Source organism: Oryzias latipes, chromosome 2 (genome assembly GCF_053564925.1).
Source record: "Oryzias latipes strain Hd-rR chromosome 2, Olatipes_Hd-rR_3.1".
In the NCBI taxonomy this organism is placed as follows: Eukaryota; Metazoa; Chordata; class Actinopteri; order Beloniformes; family Adrianichthyidae; genus Oryzias; species Oryzias latipes.
Window position 1 is genome coordinate 34868759 of NC_136238.1, and position 19697 is coordinate 34888455.

Genomic DNA, 19697 nt, shown 5'->3' on the forward strand with positions numbered 1-19697 from the left:
ATGCATGCACTGCAGCAGTGACTTGACCTCACCAAGATGGCCATGCTCTTCTCCCAGGAATCACGTGATGTGTCCTCTAGCGATATAACTCATTGGTTTCTTCTCTATGGAGTGATATATCTGCTACCACGTTGCACACAGAACTTTCTAATTAGCACACTAAACTTTCTAAGTTTCAAGTGAAAATATTAAACATTTGCTGTTCAATAATTTTTTATTCTGCTTTGATATACAGTATTTTTTTTTCTTTTTTTGCTTTCAAAATCTCGCTTATGTCCTATCTTTGATTTTGCTGACCACTTTGAGCGCGACTTAGCGTGATATAACTGCCACTGCCAGCGACAAAGTTTTTTTCGGATGCGTTGTATGTCATCTCACTTTTTTCCTATCTTTGCTGAGTTAATGACATCAGTGTGCTTCTGGAACACATACAGAAATAGTTGCTTGCCAGGAATCGACACTGAAGGAGTATTCTAAAGATTTTCAAACACAGTTGTGTTTGAAAAAGAATTTTTTTTTAAGTTGATACAAGTATAGAAGCTGGAGTTGGCTAACTGCCTGACACGTGTGTGTGTGTAGCTGGTTTTTTCTTCCCCGACTGCTTCAAGGAGTGGACTGAATCCCTCTGGATCAACACCGAATCCATGCTGGTGCTGTGGCCTCACCTGAAATCCCGCTCACCTGTTTCCCTAGACTCACTGCTTCGAACCAGAGTGGTAAACCTCCATCTCTCATTCAGTACGTGCAAGTAATATTTTTTTTTCATGCACAGTTTTTCTACTATTGGAGTTTTTTCCCTATTTTTTCATTTTTTTGTTCTGAGAACTCAGAATTTAAGGACTTGGGTTTAGAGTGTTGTTGGATCCAACATAAGTTTACTAAGAAATACTGATTAAGAACTGATTAATTAAAGTTAATATTAACTTTATGTTTGTGATTTATTGATCTTGCAGGTTCTGTCGTTGTATTGTATATGTTATATATAAAAAAATAAAAAAACGCCCCTCTCACCCTCCGTGGGTGGTTTCTCCTCCAAGCTCGGGTCCTCTACCAGAGGCCTGGGAGCTTGAGGGTCCTGCGCAGTATCTTAACTGTTCCTAGCATTGTTCTTTTCTGGATTGAGAGGTCTGAGGTCTTTCCAGGTATCTGTTGTAGCCACTCATCCAACTTGGGGGTTACTGCCCCGAGTGCTCCAATTACCACAGGCACCACTGTCACCTTCACTTTCCATGCTTTCTCCAGTTCTTCTCTGAGTCCCTGGTATTTCTCCAGTTTCTCATGTTCCTTCTTCCTGATGTTCCCATCGCTTGGCACTGCCACATCCACCACAACAGCTTTCCTCTGTTCTTTATCCACCACTACAATGTCTGGTTGGTTCGCCATTACCATCCTATCAGTCTGGATCTGGAAGTCCCACAGGATCTTTGCCCTATCATTCTCTACCACCTTTGGAGGTGTTTCCCATTTTGACCTTGGAGTTTCCAGTCCATATTCTGCACACATGTTCCTGTATATTATTCCAGCCATTGATTGTGGCGCTCGATGTATGCTTTCCCTGTGTAACGCTTTTAAGATTATGGGACTAGGCGCAATAATCAGAGTTCGTCTCAGGGAGCCCAAGGTATGTAAATGAAAACACAAGACAGCGATGGAGGTAAAATGCAATCGATTGTATTAACAGAAAATAAAACATTTAAACAATACAAAAAACAAAAGTAACTTGGATATGGGTCTGAGTCCTATTAAGTTGTTTCCAAAAGTCTATTGGTGATTATGTAGTTGAGTTTTCTGCAGCTGAGGAGTTGTTATTGAGGGTGGAAGCATCAGGATCTCAGATTTGGGTAGCTCGCCATCAAGTTGCAGATTAAAGCACACAAAATAAACCTGACCTACAAAGGGTCAGAAAAAACAGAAATCAAGAATTGAACAAAAGCAAACAGTCATTTGACTGGGTGTACTGAAATAGATCAGATAAGCCATTATCATTTTAGAAAGCAAAACAGGAGAAACAATATTCTTATCAAAAATCAAACAGCTGTTTGAAATTTAATTCAAAGTGTGTGTACATAAGTCAAACAATTCAATGTGTCAAGGTTCAAGGTTTCTAAGTTTTAAATCTTAAATCAAAATGTACTTTAAAGTTACAAATTAACTTTATTCCATCATCAATCAAAGTAGAATAATTATAAACAAATTAACATTCAATTTTCAAATGTTGCGCAACATGGTTTTTCAATCCATCATCTAATTCAAAAACAGTGGCCATCATGGAAATAAAAGTAACTAAAACAGTTCCAAGTGTTCAATTAACACAAAAGAAGGAAAGCGATTTCAACAAAAATGCTTTGGCTTAAATTCAGCCAACTAAATTAAAACTGAACCATTAAATAAAGCAAAGTCTAAAAGGTGAGTGCAGCGTTAGCTTAGCTCTGCGACAAGGATAAAGCATTTTGCCAATTGTTTTTGGTGTCGCGACCGCAAAGACTCATCGATGAGCAGGTCTCTTTTGGGTTAGAGAAATGCAAGCGTTGAGGTTTCCAAATATGATCGTAACAAGAAATGTATCAGGTGTCCTGGTGTGGCCACAGCAACAGCTGAGAGCAGGAAGCAGGAAGTAGCAAGCAGCAAGTAGCAATTCATCATGGACTTCTTTTCAAAAGAAGTAATAATCTTTGGCCTGTCACTACACAACAATGTAAAAAATGTATGTATCAATAGTGTGTTATGTTTAGCCAAGTTTTTTATACACAAAAATAGGTTACAGAAATGCCACCCCAGCTTTAACTTCTTTAACAATGAGGTCCATTTATACTTAAAATCCATAAAGTTAATCGACTCACCTAAAGCCATAACAATTTATGACACCCTGAGTGATATTCCCGGTGTCTAAGACAGTTTATTTATCTTTTGTATACCCCTGCATTTTGTAACACTATCCGACTCTGAAATTGTTGTTTTCTTATGTTATACTTTTCCCTGATTTCTCTATGATTATGAATATAAATAGGAGCAAGCAGCAATGTGTCCGGCCAAAGTGGCGTCTGCGTAGGTGCGTACCTTCTGAGCTCCTGCAAAAGTTATCGGACATAACATCTATTTCATCCAAAAGACCAAGAAAACAGCTCAAAATTTTTCTGGAAGAGAAGGATCTTTTGATTTTTTATCTTGATGTTCAGTCGAGAAAGAAAGAGAATGCAAAAGCGAAAAAGCTGCAGTACTGAAGACCACCACGTGTCATGACTACGCCAAATCGTCACCAACTTCGGACATGGAAGCTTTCCCTCCTCTTCGTAAAACTCCAAGTGAGCCCCCAGCTGCAAAAAAAGCTTTGCTGGCAGCTGAAAGCTCTTCTGATTCAAATGAAGTCATTGCTGTTTTATCTGAGCTGATAAACAAGCGAGCCGACTCATTGGAAATGCGTGCAGATTCATTGGAAAAGCTAATAAGTGAAAACTCAAAGAAGATACCGGTAGATGAAAACACGCTGAAGATTGAAGGGATAAGGAGAAGCTTAGAATTTGCATGCAACGAAATAAAAGACACACAAAAGTCTTTGAAAGATGTTGACCAACGTTTGAAGAATGAAGAGAAAACCGTGGCAGCTCTTCAGGCCCAGGTTCTGGAACTGGAGTCATATTCAAGGAGGTGGAACCTGAAACTCTTTGGTGTCACTGAAAGTCCTGATGAAGATGTGAAAGCCAAGGTCACTGAGATAGGTCAGAGCGTAGATGTAGAAGACTTGCAGCAGGTTTTTTCTGCCATTGATGTTACACATCGCCTTGGGAAACCCAATCCAAGCAACACACGCCCTAGAGCGATCATCATCCGGTTTTCCCAAAGATCCTACAGAGATGCAGTCTGGAGAGCCGCTAAAAACAGCTCCTTTCTACGAGAGAAAAAGCTCCGCTTTGCCGAGGATCTTTCCACAGCTGTCAGAGAAGCCCGGCTGAAAGTGCGGCCCCTCATCCAAAAAGCCAGAGAGGAAGGAAAACGAGCTGACTTTGTGGGGAGCAGAGCCTTCATCAACGGTCAAGAAGTCAAGTAATCAGGTCACTGATGGTTATGGGATACTCCGACATTGTTGCCAACTCACTAAAACAAAAACAGGATGGATCTGACTGAACTTCTAACTTTCCGAGGCCCACTTGGAAACACAAATCCTGAATATTTTGATGTGTGGCCTAGTTCAGTTTTTCCTCTTTCGGGAATGTTTTGAATACCTTCAGTATTCACAAAATATTGTTGAGCTATTGCAGTGGTTCCCAAACTTTTATCTGCAGGGCCCCCCTTTCTGAAGATTAGAATATTTTCGAGCCCCCCCACACTGACACAAACATGCAAATCCTTTGTTTGTAAACTCCACCGCGCCTTATAACGTGGTTTATGAGAAATCTTTCTCTGAACTGTAGAATTCTGTTATCTAAAGCTGAAGGAATCTCTAGATCTGTCTAGGTGTCTCTGTCTTTAGAAATGCCAAAACACATCTGTAACCTATTAAAAAAAACATTATTTGATTTTATGTGGAGGAAAAAATGTCATTACTTAAGGAAAAATGTTTTGTGTAACACCAGAAAACATGGGGGCAAGGATGTATTAACCTTTGAAACTTTAAACAACTCTTTCAAAATAAAGTGGTTAAGTAATTTATTGAAAGAGGAAGACAATATCTGGAATGCATTTCCCAAATATATATTTGACACAATGGGAGGCATTAAATTCTTGCTAAAATGTAATTGTAAAATTGAAAAATTACCCACAAAACTTTCAAACTTTTACAAACAAGCCCTGCTGGCCTGGAAACTCCTTTATAAACATAATTTTTCTCCAACAACTTGTTGTATTTGGAATAACAGTAATGTACAATACAAGAAAAAATCACTTTTTTCCTAGATGGTAAGATAATTATATTGTTTTAATCAGACAACTTTTCAATTCTCATGGACATCTTCTGACGTATAAGGAATTTCTTTTAAAATTCTGTATTCCTGTTCCACCCAGACAATATGCCATAGTGTTAGATGCCATTCCAACCAGTCTACTTCAACTGTTTAAAAGGATTTATAACACAAGTCAATTAAGAACCCAGACAATTTTCTTGGACAATGTGGATATTTGTTTTAATTCAGTTTCCAATAAACAAATAAGAAATCTTTTACAGACCACAACCTTACCTGCTGGGAGGTTTTATTGGGAATCCAAATTTGTGGACATAAAATGGACTTATGCTTGAACTATTAGCAATAAATACTGTCTAAATAACAAAATAAAAGGGGTGTTCTTCAAAATATTGCATTGTATATATCCTACCAAAAAAACTTTGAGTAGATTTGTTGTGGACGTGGACCTGTTTTGTTCATTCTGTGGAACTCAGGAGGAAACTATTGATCATCTGTTTGTGGACTTCAGACATTCAAATAAGGTTTGGATTGAAGTGGGAAACTATATTGGAAATATAACTAAACAAACTGTTACATTTTTAGATAAAGACATTGTTCTGGGTTACCTAAATGTCAAAGTAGACAAAGATTGTATCTTCATTACACAATTGTTTTTATTATTGGCAAAATTCATATCCATAAAGCCAAATGGTCAAACTCCAAACCTAAAATCCAGCAGTTTTTGAGTGAAATCAATCAGTAATGAACCATTATCAAACCTCGGCAAAACCAAAAAGCAATTCGAACTAATTTAATTTTTGAAAGATTTAAAATTTATTAAACCCCAAAGATTTTTGAAGTAATAATTCTTTTTGCCTTATATACTTTTTGTTTTATTTCTTATATTTTTCTGCAATATATTCACATTTAAATCCTTTTTTAACCATACTGAGGTCCAGTTAAGCAGTTTATACGTTTCTTATTAAATAAAGTTTGTTCACGTGACCCGGAAGTAAACAGCACGGGGCGCTAGCAAGGTGTTAGCTTGTTAGCTGGCTAGCAGCCTTAGCTTGTGTTGAGAGGACGGTGGTGTTTTGTTGGGACGTTTGTGAGGTTTTTGGACAGAAAGGACGATACGTGGTTCGTGTGGGAACTCTCAGCATTTTCCAAAGTGTCGTAAATGAGTGAAGAAGTGTTGAACGGAAAGACAACGTGGATTGCTGTGATTGTGAGACTAGCAGATGATCGATCGGAGCTGCAGTGAAGAGGACGGCGGTGTTTGTGGGAGTTGGAGCTGAGGATCGGAGCAGGAACCATGTCTTCAGAACCTCAGGAAGGTTCTGTCAGAGAACAACTTTCTGCTGCTGAAGGAACCATCGTCCAGAACGAGGAGGAGCTCTGTCGTCAGCGCAGACTGCTGGATAGCAGCTGGAACCCGCAGCTTCAGCTTCACATTGCAGGTTTGTTCATCATTACATCCATTTACAGACAAATGGATCCATAAACGTCTTTGTTTTTTCCGTCTTAGCTGATATCTGGATCCAAACTGTGCGGCTGGATTATTATAGCTTTAATGTTGCTGCTGTTTTAGTTTCACCACTAACGTTAGCTTGGAGTTGTTTTCGGGAGTGATATTTATGCCATCACGTTGCACAAAACTTTCTAAATTGTTTTATTTTTTACTGTGGACAAAAGCACACGAGTTCTTCCAAATAAGACGCTGTGAAAATTAACATATAAAAAATCTTCTGTTAAATACATTGACCTGCTTTGGTGAGCCATCATTCTTATGCTTATTATTGCTGTTAATCTATTCCAAACCACAGTTTCAGTTGATCCTCAGCCATAAATTCAAAAATCTGACTAAATAAAATGAATCAATGCTTAAAAAAAGTACTGATTACTGTTAAAGTGATTAAAATGAAAATATCTTCTTCTAAAGAAACAAAATCGAGTGTAAAAAGAGCTGGTTCAGCTTCTGAGCCTCAGTAGAAGACACCATGTTTGATACATATGACCATTTGATTGGTTAGAATCTGGACCAATCAGCAGCTGTTTGATGGCAGATAGGGCAGCACGCTATGAGGAAAACTTGAAGAAAGAGCAAAACAACTGAAAAATTTGGCATTTCACTGCAACAGTTTTATTTAAATAAGAGTCAAAAACCTTCAGTTTTTTCCCAATTCACCCTTGACTACATAGGAGGCCGACATTTAACATAAAAGCTCTATCTAATTGGTCAACAATGTTAAGGGCTCCATCTGATTGGTCAAACACATAAATGGATTTATTTGATGTAATAAATACTTAAAGCTGCCATGAGATTGTTTTAGCGTAGTAGAGGTTTACAATTTATCGCGACTTTTGCAATACTGATATTGCACAGCTTGAAACGGGATAGCAATAAATTTGCGATTTATTGTTCAGGCTTTATGGCAGAAATGTCTCCCTAAACTGAAAACTAAAAAATGCAAAAGCAAAGGAAGGGAGAAAGCAAGATGACACGCAGCACATGTGAAAACATTTTTTTAAAGCAAAAACAAAATTTGAAAAACAAAGTTTTTGAAAGGAAATTTAAAACAAGGCAAAACATTTTGATGGTATGATGGTGACACTTCCATCCTTCTTCCGTCTTTAGATCACTTTTTTGTAGTATCTTGACTGATGTGTAAAGCTTTGCTGATCTTCTTTTAGCCCTCCCATTTTTGTGCAAATAAAGGATCTCCTTTCTCAGATTTTGTGACATTTCTTTTCTATGGGGAGCCATTGCCAAGAGTGCTGACTCATGGCCCCTAAGAAAAACCAGGAATACGGAGACCTTAAAAAGACTCTTGATGATATGCAAGATGCGTTGTATCCCTTTATGGAACAAGTAAAAGCTAAGCTAACTCCGCTCTTAGTGCTAATGGAAGAATTCCTGAGGCTCCGCGCTAAAAACGAGCAACGAGAAAACCGGGTCGACATTCTGGAGAGAACTACAAGCTTTGTTTTAAACTGAGAAGAACGGCTGTTTATCAGCAGAAGAAGAAGAAATACCAGCCTTGGTCTTTCAACAAATATGGACCCTTTTTACTTTTTATTTTACTTCATAGCATTACTTTATCATAAAAAGGGAAAAAAAGAAGAAGAAAAAAGATAAATAAAAATACAAAAAAAAATTATAAAACAAATGATTAATCCATTATTGAAAATTCATTCAGTCATGTCGCAAGGAAGGCGGGACCTCGGACCATCTGTCCCCTGCTCCGTCCCTGGTGGAGCGTGCGGGGCCCTTGGCGGCGGTGGCCGTGTCCCCTGGATGCCGGTTTCCTGATGATGTTTGATGTTTTCTTCTTTCCAGGAAATCATCTGTGTCTCCTTTGATCTGTGCTGAGTCAGCACTTTGACTTCTTTTCAACATTAGATCCATCATTCATAATCAAGGATTTATTGATAAATATTATTTATTGACAGAAAATAAAGAGTAAATGTATTTATCATCCAGCAGTGATTGTGGTGTTTGTCTTTTATTTTGAAATTCCTCAAGGATGATCATCATGGTGGGATTTCTAGATCTGCATGAACTCATCCTGAATCCAAAAGACACTGGAGCATCAAAGAATCCAACCCATCTCTGCCAACATGAGGCTCTTACTTTGAAAAGTCTCAGACTTCCTGCAGGGAAACAGGCTTTCTGCTGCTGCACTGACAGATGTGCACGAGCTTGAAAGAGCTTCCTGACTGAGGAGCTGCAGACTTTCTCCTGCAGAGCAGCAGCTGACTTCAGCATCGTCATGGGAACACAGTCTGCTGCTGCTTCTGGAAACGTCTTCAAGGCTGTGGTGGGACTTGTTGGTCTGGAGGACAGATTCTCTGAGCAAATGCTGCTTCAGCTTCAAGCTTCAGCTCTTTTCTTCTGGCAGAGCTTAGAAGAAATGGAAACCTCCTTTGTTCTGACTGTTTGCTCCAAATCCCAGAAGTTCAGCTCAGAGATCATCAGCAGAGAAAAGCCTGAAGTTCTGATGGAAAATGACAACAGAACATGATCAATATTATTGATCCACATGGAATCCAGAAGAAACTCTGAGGGGAAGACATGAAGACACAAGCTTCAGAGACATGAGGAGAAGTCAGAGTGGATTCATTCTGGACTTTCTTCTCACATCTTCTCTTCAGAACATCTTTGTCTTTGATCCTTCAAATCTTCTGAAATCTGATCATCCATGGATTGTTTTTGTGGGATCAGATCCAGAGTTGCTGAAAGTTCTGCTGCCCTCTGCTGGTCAAAGTGTCCAAACAGCAGAGGTGTTTCACGTTATCCTTCAGTCACAAACACACTGGTTATATTTTATACTATTAAACCTGTTATAAGATATATGAGGCTTTATAACGGCTGTCTTTACTGCACACAAATTGTGTTTTATGAACAAACTTGTGAAAAAAAGTAAACAGTTCAGTTCAACATTATATATCCCTGCTCAGCAGATGGTGAACATTAGTCCAAAAAAAACCAGGAAAAACAGTTGTTCTAAAGTGTGATTCTGATTTTTAGATAAATGTGATTTTTTCCCCCACAGATATTAAAAAGAAAAATGCTTCAGTCTCCATCTAGTCCAAAAGTTTAAACATTTATTCTCCTTAAGTCGTTTTATGCTCACGTCTTTGAATAAATACGCGTTTCACAGTTTATGCAGTCCTTCATATTTAAAGTTCCATGCAGATTTGGAACCAAAAGTGTAGAACATCAATTAACCTACACTACCCCGATACGTCACATGCTCTGCTTTTTGGAACAGAGTCCACCAGCAGAGAAGCAACAAACAGCAGAAACCCACACTGTGGGAAAGACTCCACACGTCTGTGTAGCAACTGTGTCACAAAAAAAAAGAAAGACCTAATTGGGCTAGTGACCAGAAGACTGAAATTCAACTCTCCGAGGGAGTGGCAGGACACTGAAGTTGTTGTTTGGTGTGGAGCAGTTTATTTACAGTGATAGACAATAATGAAGAAAGACAATAAATGGTGATTCAGATATATACAGAAGTACTTCAAAGGTTAATGGTTTCACATTTACAAAAGGCATGACTGTTGTAGCATGTAGCGAGTCCAGCAACTTTTAGGCCGCATTTACACTACAGGTCTTGATCCCCATATCCGATTTTCTGACTATATCCGATTTTTTTGACGACCCTCTTACATCATCTTTTAAAAGTGACCCGTATCTGATTTTTGCATTTACACTATACAATGCTGAAACTATCAAACGTAGATGTTCTGAGGACTACGTAGCAGTATTTCCGCCTCTTTCGGACTTTTGTGATTGCGGTTGTCATGGAGGCAAGGCGGCGACGGAAGGAGGCGTTGCCTTGGGCGCTCCTGAGGGGATGCACGGGGTAGTAAAAAGGAGGGCTGCTCGGCCGTCTTATGTGCTCTCTCTGAGTTTTGAATGAGGAAGTGTTTGCAGACGTGCTGTACTAACAGTTTGATCAAAGTGTTGAACCTTTCCTGCGCGATGACTTCTCTTTACTGACCGTAGTCAGAAACCCACGGGAGATTTCCTCGGGGTTCTCTTTTCCATTCTGAACCCTCAACCTCCAGGGGGGGTTAAGAAAGACTCCAAAACTTTTGGGCGAGACACCTTATTCTCTGCGTCTCTGCGCTCACCCCCCCCCCCCCTTCTCCTTACACACACACACACACACACACGCAAGCGCGCGCGGGCGTGCTCACACACACACACGGTCCCCATCATACACGCCCCCCAAAGAAAGAAATGGCTTCTAGCCTGTTCCATAGCAACGGTGTCCCACTTCATTAGTTACCGTTTGCGTCCGGACCGGACATAACAGTGGTTTCCAACTACGGTCTGAAGCCTGAGTCTGAAAGGTGACACGCTGGCAGCAACATCAGCGCACAAAAGCACCTTAATAGGTCATGTAATCTCAGTTGGTGGTGTCCTGAGTTGACGTCACTGACGTACGACTCGCATTTACTGGGAAATATCCGATTTGTCTGCTTACATGCCACACGCAAATGCACGGATCCAATTAGTTTCCGATTTAATTCCACATATGAGAGAGGGCTGTATCCGATCTGAGAAAAACGGAATCCATGCGCTTTTGTCCTGCTTACACGTTCACCGATCATATCCGATCTGTGCCAAATGAGAGGAAAAAATCTGAATTGGGTCACTTGAACCATGCAGTGTAAAGGCGGCCTTAGTTGCACCATACAAAAACACAAAGAAGAAAACAATCCGCCCATAGGTCAGAGGAAGGTAAGTGCACCGGGAAGCATAAATTCAGTTTGTATGATATAGTCTATTAAGGTGGTGGTGGAGAAAAATACAGGGCCAAGCCAGGCAAAACAAAGCCAGCAACAACACCTGTGTTACACCTGACTGATGTTCACCTCCACTTTATTCTTCACAGTAAAGATTAGAACAGAACACTGAGAACCAAAAAGAACAGAGGAACAGTTCTAATCTCTACTAGAAAACATGAATCACAAGAACACAAACACCAGTCTGGTTCTTTATCCACCTCTTCCTTCATACGTTTTTAGGAAAATCTTTTCCTCACTAAATGGTAGGAATGCGGTTCTACTAAGACTGTGGATCGTTCCTTAGGTGGCAATCCAATTCAATTCATCAATCAAGCTCAACGGCTCACAGATCGAACCACGATTCTTGCTTTTTAATAAAATATGTTTGTACAGTTACTATAGGTATGTAATTTTACAGGATCTATACAAAAGTTGAAATTATATGAATTAAATCAGCATCATTTAGAACCAAAGATCAAAATCAACAAAAGTGATACAAACACAAATATTTATATAGAAAGAAAGAAATGGGGTTTGTAACTTGTCAGATGGTGGACCGGATGGTTTCCCTGCTGAATTCTATAAGCATTTCTGGAATATTATATCTCCATTATTCATCAGAGCAATTAGAGAAATAAAGCAAACCTCAATACTTCCAAAACACATGAATACAGCAGTCATCTCTCTGCTCCCAAAACCTAATAAAGACCTAACTTTCCCATCAAATTATCGCCCAATCTCTCTTATAAATGTAGACTTAAAAATCATCAGCAGAGCTTTAGCTTGCAGCAGGGCTCCAGACTGCGAGCAATTGGTCGCATTTTGCGACCAAAATTTGAGAGTGTGCGACTGAATTTAATATCCAGTCGCACATGTGCGACCAGTAAATTTGCCCCCCCCCCCTCCGTATTTTTTATACATTTAACGTAGAAGGGGCACGTCAATGATCAAAGAAATAATCAATGAGACGCGAGCGCACACGCACGCAGGCAGACACACACTCGACTCTTGGGGGCGTGACAATGACAGGGCTTGAAAGCAGGACACCTGACCGCCCCCTCCCTCCCCGGACCACATAAGGAGTTCCTTACTTTCCTTTAGAACGTATCTATTCGCTCGTAATTTTCTAAATCCATGCAGTCCGTGCTGAACTTTTCTCTGGGTCGCACAGACCCGGAGGAAGGCTTAGGGTTTTGGTTAAGCGCGCGGCGGCGTGTCACCCCCGACCACAAACGGTTTATGCACGGCTAGGGCAGCTCACCACTCCCGCGGGAGTCGGGTCAGCTGAGGAGAATAAATGTCCCACACCTACATGGGTGACAGCTAACGGGGCTTGAACTTTAAATGTGTGCGAGTGACAAGATTTAGTTTTAGACACACTGAAAACACGTTGGGGAAAATGCATCGATAGACGTGTTTAAGATGAACCAGCACCGCGCCTGGATCGTTGGGGAGACCAGGGGGGGGGGGGGGGGGGTGAAGGCGAATGAAGGACAACAGGAAATTGGAGTTGTCCTTACCATTCAATTTAGTTTTAATATTCCTCTCCCCCTCAGTATGATCTGTGTTATTATATATTGTATACTTATTTGAATGTTTTGTAATGTATGTAGCCTTTTTTTAATCAATTGGTATTTTCAATTATTCTGATTGATCACTGAACTACAAAAAACCATCAGGACACATGTCCCATAATGCATTGTTTTGTAGTCATCAGGGCAGCTTTCAGTCAGTGCAGTACTAAATTTCCAGCTGTGTTCGCTCAGGTTGGGGTTTTGCTTCCGCCCCTTTCTCCTGATATTTTTGTTTTGATTGACAGGAGATGTTGGAGCAAAAACAAAAATATACGTCACACACCAGGTGATCTGTGCAGCGTTGAGTCCACCTGGGTGATCTCAAACACGCTTTTGGTGTCACCAACATACTTTTCCATCCGTTTTCTTTACTATTTGTACTGTCATGACAGCTATTGCTGCTGTCAGTTTACCTTGTTGTTGCATTTTCAAATGTGCAGAATAAAATGTGACACTGAATTTGAAATGGCACATTGTAATTTCTGCATCTATTATTAAAGTATTTATTAATAGTAATACAGTGGAAATTAGTAGATTTGGTTAGAATGTTGATTTACGGTATGCGCCCCTAAATTTTCTGGTTGTGCCCCTAAAATTTTCAGTTAGGGGCCACTGTGCTCCTAGTGAAAAAAGTTAGTCTGGAGCCCTGTTGCAGGATTGAAAAAGTAACCCCCCAAATAATTCACCCAGATCAAACTGGCTTTATTAAAGGAAGACTCTCCTCTAGCAACACACGAAGACTGTTTAATTTAATACATTACTCGACTCTACAGCAAAAAGACACCATCTTAGCTACCTTAGATGCAGAAAAGGCCTTTAATAAAGTCAATTGGACCTTTCTCTTTAGTGTCATGGAAAAATTCGGTTTTGGGGAGTCATTCATTAACTGGATCAAGACTCTCTATAATGCACCTTCCGCCACAACAACCACCAATGGTATTACATCACAGAGCTTTACGCTGCATAGAGGAACTAGACAAGGATGCCCACTTTCTCCTTCCTTATTTATTATTTTTATTGAACCTTTAGCAGCAGCTATACGACAGAACCTCAACATAATTGGAATTCAGACGTCTCTAGCCCACCATAAAATTAGTTTATATGCTGATGATGTTTTATTGTTTCTACAAAATCCTCAATCATCATTACAAGAACTTATACTATTAATTAACCCAAATCTTTAGACTCAATCATTACAAAATTCTATTGGAAAAATAAAACACCATGAATAAAATTAACTACCTTGCAAAAACCCAAATCTCAGGGAGGTTTAGACGCTCCCAACATTTACTATTAGTCGCTAGCTAACCAACTGCAATATGTCTATAAGTGGATTCATCCAAGTCAGTTAGACACCATCTGGTTAGATAGTGAAAAAGAACTGTAAAAAGAACTCCAAATCTCAGACATCCCATTTTTAAGTCAATCTATCAAGACTCATCCATGTTATAAAGTAATGACAGTAGCCTCCACTCTCAATGCCTGGTGGAAACTTTATAAAATTACAAACTCAAGTCTAAGCAATAAAAAACCAATCAATTTACAATTCTGGGCAACAAAGGGTATTATACATCTCAAACATGTTTTTAATTCCAGTGGTCTAGTACAATTTTCTTATCTTATCCAAGAATATGGCATCAGGAACAGTCAATTTTTAGAAAACTTACAAATTAAATCTTCAATAGAAGCTAAAATATCTGTAACTACAATAAATGTAGATCTTCCACCTGCAGTAACAGATTTAATAAAAATAACCTCAAGAAGGAAACTTCTCCCTAAAATATATAAAATAATCATATTCTCAGATGAATCTATCACTTACCAAAACAAAGTGGGAAAACGATCTATTTCTGGTAACACTGAGTTCTGGCTTCAGATATGTAAAGACATCTATACTATGACAAAAAACACTAACTTACAACTAATACAATACAAAACCCTCCATAGAATTCACTACACAAGAAAGAAAATGTCAAGAATGGGATACGATTCAGAAATCTGCTCATTTTGCACTCAAAATACCCCGGACACATATATTCATGCAACTTGGGACTGCACACCCTTTAAAGAATTTTGGGTAGAAATCACCCAAACCTTATCTACCTTCTTGACCTGCCTCATCCCTTTATCACCCTCATTGTGTCTTTTAGGAGACCTATCGGAATTAACACATTCAAATATTGACCCCTCTAAGATTAAATTCATTCTTGTAGCAATAACAATAGCTAAGAAAACAATTTTCATGAGCTGGAAATCAAAGAACACCATAAACCTATCATTATGGAAACAGTTATTTTTGGAATATATTTCTTTAGCCAGTTTATTACCTTCTTTCCCCGACACGACCACACCACTATCAGTATGGTCAGCCTTCATAGAGTTCCTAGATGAACATTACTACTGAGAATCAAGCATGTGACTGTTGTGTGTCCTCACCCTTTTCACCTTTTTCTCTCCATAAGGTACTATTTACTTCATTTGCAGACGTCTGGCTGATGGTTATGTGTAATTACTCTCAACTTTGTTTTTTGTTTATTTGTTTTATTTATTTATTTTTTAAACAATGACAAGATGATTATTTACATGTGGGTTTCAGGAGGGAGACCGCTATCGTGTTTTTTTTTTCAGTATCAAGAAAACAGTGAATGCATAATTATATATGTCTTGAGCCATTCCTGTCAATCTATATTATTTAATAACGTACCCCTAAGTATGTACAGTTAACACAATGTGTGACAGTTAGTTCAAGCTTGGGGATGGAATTCTCTCTCGTTGTCCTTAGATCACACAAACACTCACACACACACACACCTACACACACACTTTATGTGGTATTTGTTTGTGTTTGTCAGATCTGTTTTGTCAAGTGTTTGTTGTTTTGTTTTGTAGTTTTGTTGTCTAACTTAAATAAATAAATTAATTAAATAAAATAAAAATAAAAAAAAGAAAGGTCCCCCGTTGTAGCAGTTTTTCATGTCCCCCAGCTGTGACTTGAACCAGGGCCTTCTTGCTGTGAGGCAAGAGCGCTAACCACTGCGCCACCATGCAGATCGAGATATTAATGACTGAGCCCTTTATCAGCCATAAAAACTATTCTATACAAGTAAAAAGCTTTTCTCCTGTGTGAGTTCTCATGTGTGATTTGAGACTAGATATTTGACTAAAACTTGAATCACATTCTTTACAAGAAAAAGGCTTTTCTCCTGTGTGAGTTCTCATGTGTATTTTGAGACTAAATCTGTGACTAAAACTTGTATCACATTCTTTACAAGTAAAAGGCTTTTCTCCTGTGTGAGTTCTCATGTGTGATTTCAGACTAGATATTTGACTAAAACTTGAATCACATTCTTTACAAGAATAAGGCTTTTCTCCTGTGTGAGTTCTCATGTGTGATTTGAGATAAGATATACGACTAAAACTTGTATCACATTCTTTACAAGTAAAAGGCTTTTCTCCTGTGTGAATTCTCATGTGTCTTTTGAGACTAGATATTCGACTAAAACTTGAATCACATTCTTTACAAGAATAAGGCTTTTCTCCTGTGTGAGTTCTCATGTGTGATTTGAGACTAGATATTTGACTAAAACTTGAATCACATTCTTTACAAGTAAAAGGCTTTTCTCCTGTGTGAGTTCTCATGTGTGATTTGAGATAAGATATATGACTAAAACTTGTATCACATTCTTTACAAGTAAAAGGCTTTTCTCCTGTGTGAGTTATCATGTGTGTTTTGAGACTAGATATTTGACTAAAACTTGAATCACATTCTTTACAAGAATAAGGCTTTTCTCCTGTGTGAGTTCTCATGTGTGATTTGAGATGAGATTTATGACTAAATCTTGTATCACATTCTTTACAAGTAAAAGGCTTTTCTCCTGTGTGAGTTCTCATGTGTGTTTTGAGATTTGATTTTACACTAAAACTTGTATCACATTCTTTACAAGTATAAGGCTTTTCTCCTGTGTGAGTTCTCATGTGTATTTTGAGTTTTGATTTTTTTTTAAAACTTTTATCACATTCTTTACAAGAAAACGGCTGCTCTCCTGTGGGAGTTCTCATGTGAAATTTCAACTGAGGCCGCCCACTAAACTTATTACCACATTTTTTAGATGCACAATATCTTTCATCAGACACATTTTGGACATGAATTCTGACTCTTCTCCCCCTCTGATATCTGTTCCGTGGGTCTGTCTCTTCATCTGTAGCTGATGTTGATTCTTCATGTTGGTTTCCTTCTTCATCCTGACTATCAGTTACATTAAAGCTCTGCTGATTGTTTAGATCTGCTTCACTGTTCTCAACTTCCTCATAAGTAGGAATCTCCATCAAGGTATCAGTCTCCTGCTTCAGATCAAGCTGATCTTCATCCTGACTGATGCAGAGTTCCCCTGGTTCCTCCTTAATCTGTGGTGGTTCTGGTTCCTCTTTGATCTGTAGAAGTTGTTGCTCCCCTTGTTCCTCTTCAGTTTGTGGAGGTTCTGATTCCTCATGATCCACTCTGAAGTTCTTCTGCTCATTGTTTAGATTTGCTTCACTGTTCTCATCTTCCTCATAAGTAGGAATCTCCATCAAGGTATCAGTCTCCTGCTTCAGATCAAGCTGCTCTTCATCCACTTCCCCTGGTACCTCTTTAATCTGTGGAGGTTCTGGTTCCTCCTGTGCCTCTTTAATCAGTGAAGGATCTTGTTCCTTCTGTTCCACTCTAAAGTTCCTCTGCTGGTTGCAGAGATCTTCCTCTTCAGTCATCCAATGCTGGGGGAGACCTGCAGGAATACAAACACAAGAAAAAGCCCTTTTATACTTTTAAATTAGTTTGTGTATTGACAAACACCAATAAAAGTCAAAATGTGCTCAGTCAGGAACCTTGTAGTTAAAATTTTTAAATGTAAAATATGAAAAACTGTTCATTCCACACTGTAATAAATCCAACTTAAATTTTTTGACTTAACAAAATCTTTTATGTTGTAATAACTATATAATCTAAGATCTACTAATCAATTCAACAATTTAAGTCAGTTCAGCAAGTTAAGGTAGTCGTACAGTTCAACATTATTCATTGAGTTGTCTGTACTTATATATCTAAGTTGCATTGCATTACAGTGTGATAAAGTTCTGTGAATTTATCTTTTTTAATTGTGAAATGCGGGAATGCCAACTTTTGGAGTTGGCATTGTCCACTGATTGAGTGGTTTGTTAAGAAGTGTCTGCAGAAGTTTTAACTCTTATTTAATGACATAAGTATTAGCAAGTACATAAAGTATGTCGTATCCCACAATTCCTTGCGGTGCCAATCTAACAGCAGCATCAAAGTTACACCTACTTAATTGAATTAATTTGAATGAAAGTAAAATAACTGTCTGATAACTACATGTTATTTTTAAGATGACTAAACAAAAAAATATATTCATCTTAACTGAAGCAAATAAATAAGTTAGATCAAAGTAAAAAAGTTTATCTTTCCAACATCTATATGTGGTCTTATCACCCTCTCATGGTGGAAAAAGTATTATCTGAGCTTCTTTATCCACTAAATTAAAAACCACTGCTTTTTAAAATAAATAAATCTGTTCTCTAAGCATCCTCCGTGTCTTCAATGCAATGTGATGAGACACACACAGACAGAAATGTGAAGGTATCTGCTGTAAATCTATGATGTAAATAATTTAATAACAGGATATGATCGGCTAGTCAGTTAGCATGTAGCCTAATAGCCTTCGAATGTAAAGCAACTGACTGCTAAAGTTAATAAAGGAAAAGTCCTGAACATTATTATTCCTATTCGACCCTAAACTACAATATCAGCTGTCTGTCAACCGACCAGCCAGTTGCCCAAATGCCGGCATACATCAAAGAGCTCTGCGGCGGCGCTAGTAGCAGCCTAGCAGGAGCTATCGTATGACAAAGCAGCCTAGTTATCATAAATCTTTTGATATTTTTCTTATATTCATTGAGATAGTAATAAAGTGATCATTTTTGTTTTTCATGTTCCTTTTTTGAACGAATATGGGTCACAGAGACACGGAAGTTACCGCTGAAAGCGGCTTTTGCCGGCGTACAGAGAGCATATCCGCGTGAATGACTTATGACGTGAATAATTATTGCGTTCGAACGGATTAATTATTGTGTTCGAACGACATAATTATTGCGTTCGCACGACTTAATCATTTCGAGGGAACGGAATAGTATTTTGAGGGAACGCAATAGTATCTCGTGCGAACGAGATAATAATCTGTGGGAACAAGATATTAATCTGTGGGAACAAGATATATTTTTATATCTTAATGTCAGGACACGGGCTCCGTAGGAACACCCCCAGGGCTTCAGCCATTTTGTAAACAACGTTTTGGTGAACCGGGCCTTAGCCCCGCCCATGGCAACTAAGACTCATGGGAAGTGTTGATTCCCACACCTTGAGTTAGAGAGCTGTGAAGAGAAGTGATGCTCATGTTGTTGCAGTTGTAGAGTATGGACAAATTTAAATATTTGACCCGCTGCACACATGCAGGTGAGCTGTGACTGCTCACCTGTGCCCCAATGATCTTGAAAAGATCTGGGTTGCATATGGAAATGTGGCAGGGTAAAAAGTATGTGTAATTATAAAGCTGTATTCAAAGTCAAGAACAGAGGTGCTCTTAAAACTCGAATTTAAGTTATTCCAACCTTTGGTGAAGTCACCAATAATCGGAATTTACAGTTGTTACAGCCTAAAAAATTAAGTTTTTACATCTAAGCCTGAGTTGTGAAAAATTAAGATTCAGAGTTAGGATTACGTGACTTTTAAGGTCACTGTAACTTACATCTGAGTTGGTCAAAATTACGATTCAAAGTTAATCCAACTTGAACTTTTAAGTTCATACAATTTACAACTGAGTTAGAAGAACTTAGATAAATGAGTTTGAAAATTCCAACACAAAACTTAAAATATTGAGTTTAGGTCCTTAAC

General features: G+C 38.6%; 3 protein-coding genes across 3 annotated transcripts in view; 1 reads left to right on the plus strand and 2 right to left on the minus strand.

Moving 5' to 3' along the window:
- The window catches only part of LOC144986836 (uncharacterized), a 51051-nt gene extending 49168 nt beyond the window's left edge, over window positions 1-1883 (plus strand). Inside the window, exon 6 of the mRNA XM_078935163.1 lies at window positions 580-1883. Coding sequence (XP_078791289.1) covers window positions 580-752 — 173 coding nt within the window. The 3' untranslated portion in view covers window positions 753-1883. The remainder of the gene's footprint in view (window positions 1-579) is intronic.
- LOC144987271 (uncharacterized) overlaps window positions 1-19697 on the minus strand; it is a 126443-nt gene that overhangs the window by 93208 nt on the left and 13538 nt on the right. The window lies entirely within an intron of this gene.
- Window positions 9815-19697, minus strand: part of LOC144987275 (uncharacterized) — a 371740-nt gene continuing 361857 nt past the window's right edge. The window contains exon 2 of the mRNA XM_078936594.1: window positions 9815-17517. Coding sequence (XP_078792720.1) covers window positions 15845-17517 — 1673 coding nt within the window. The 3' untranslated portion in view covers window positions 9815-15844. The remainder of the gene's footprint in view (window positions 17518-19697) is intronic.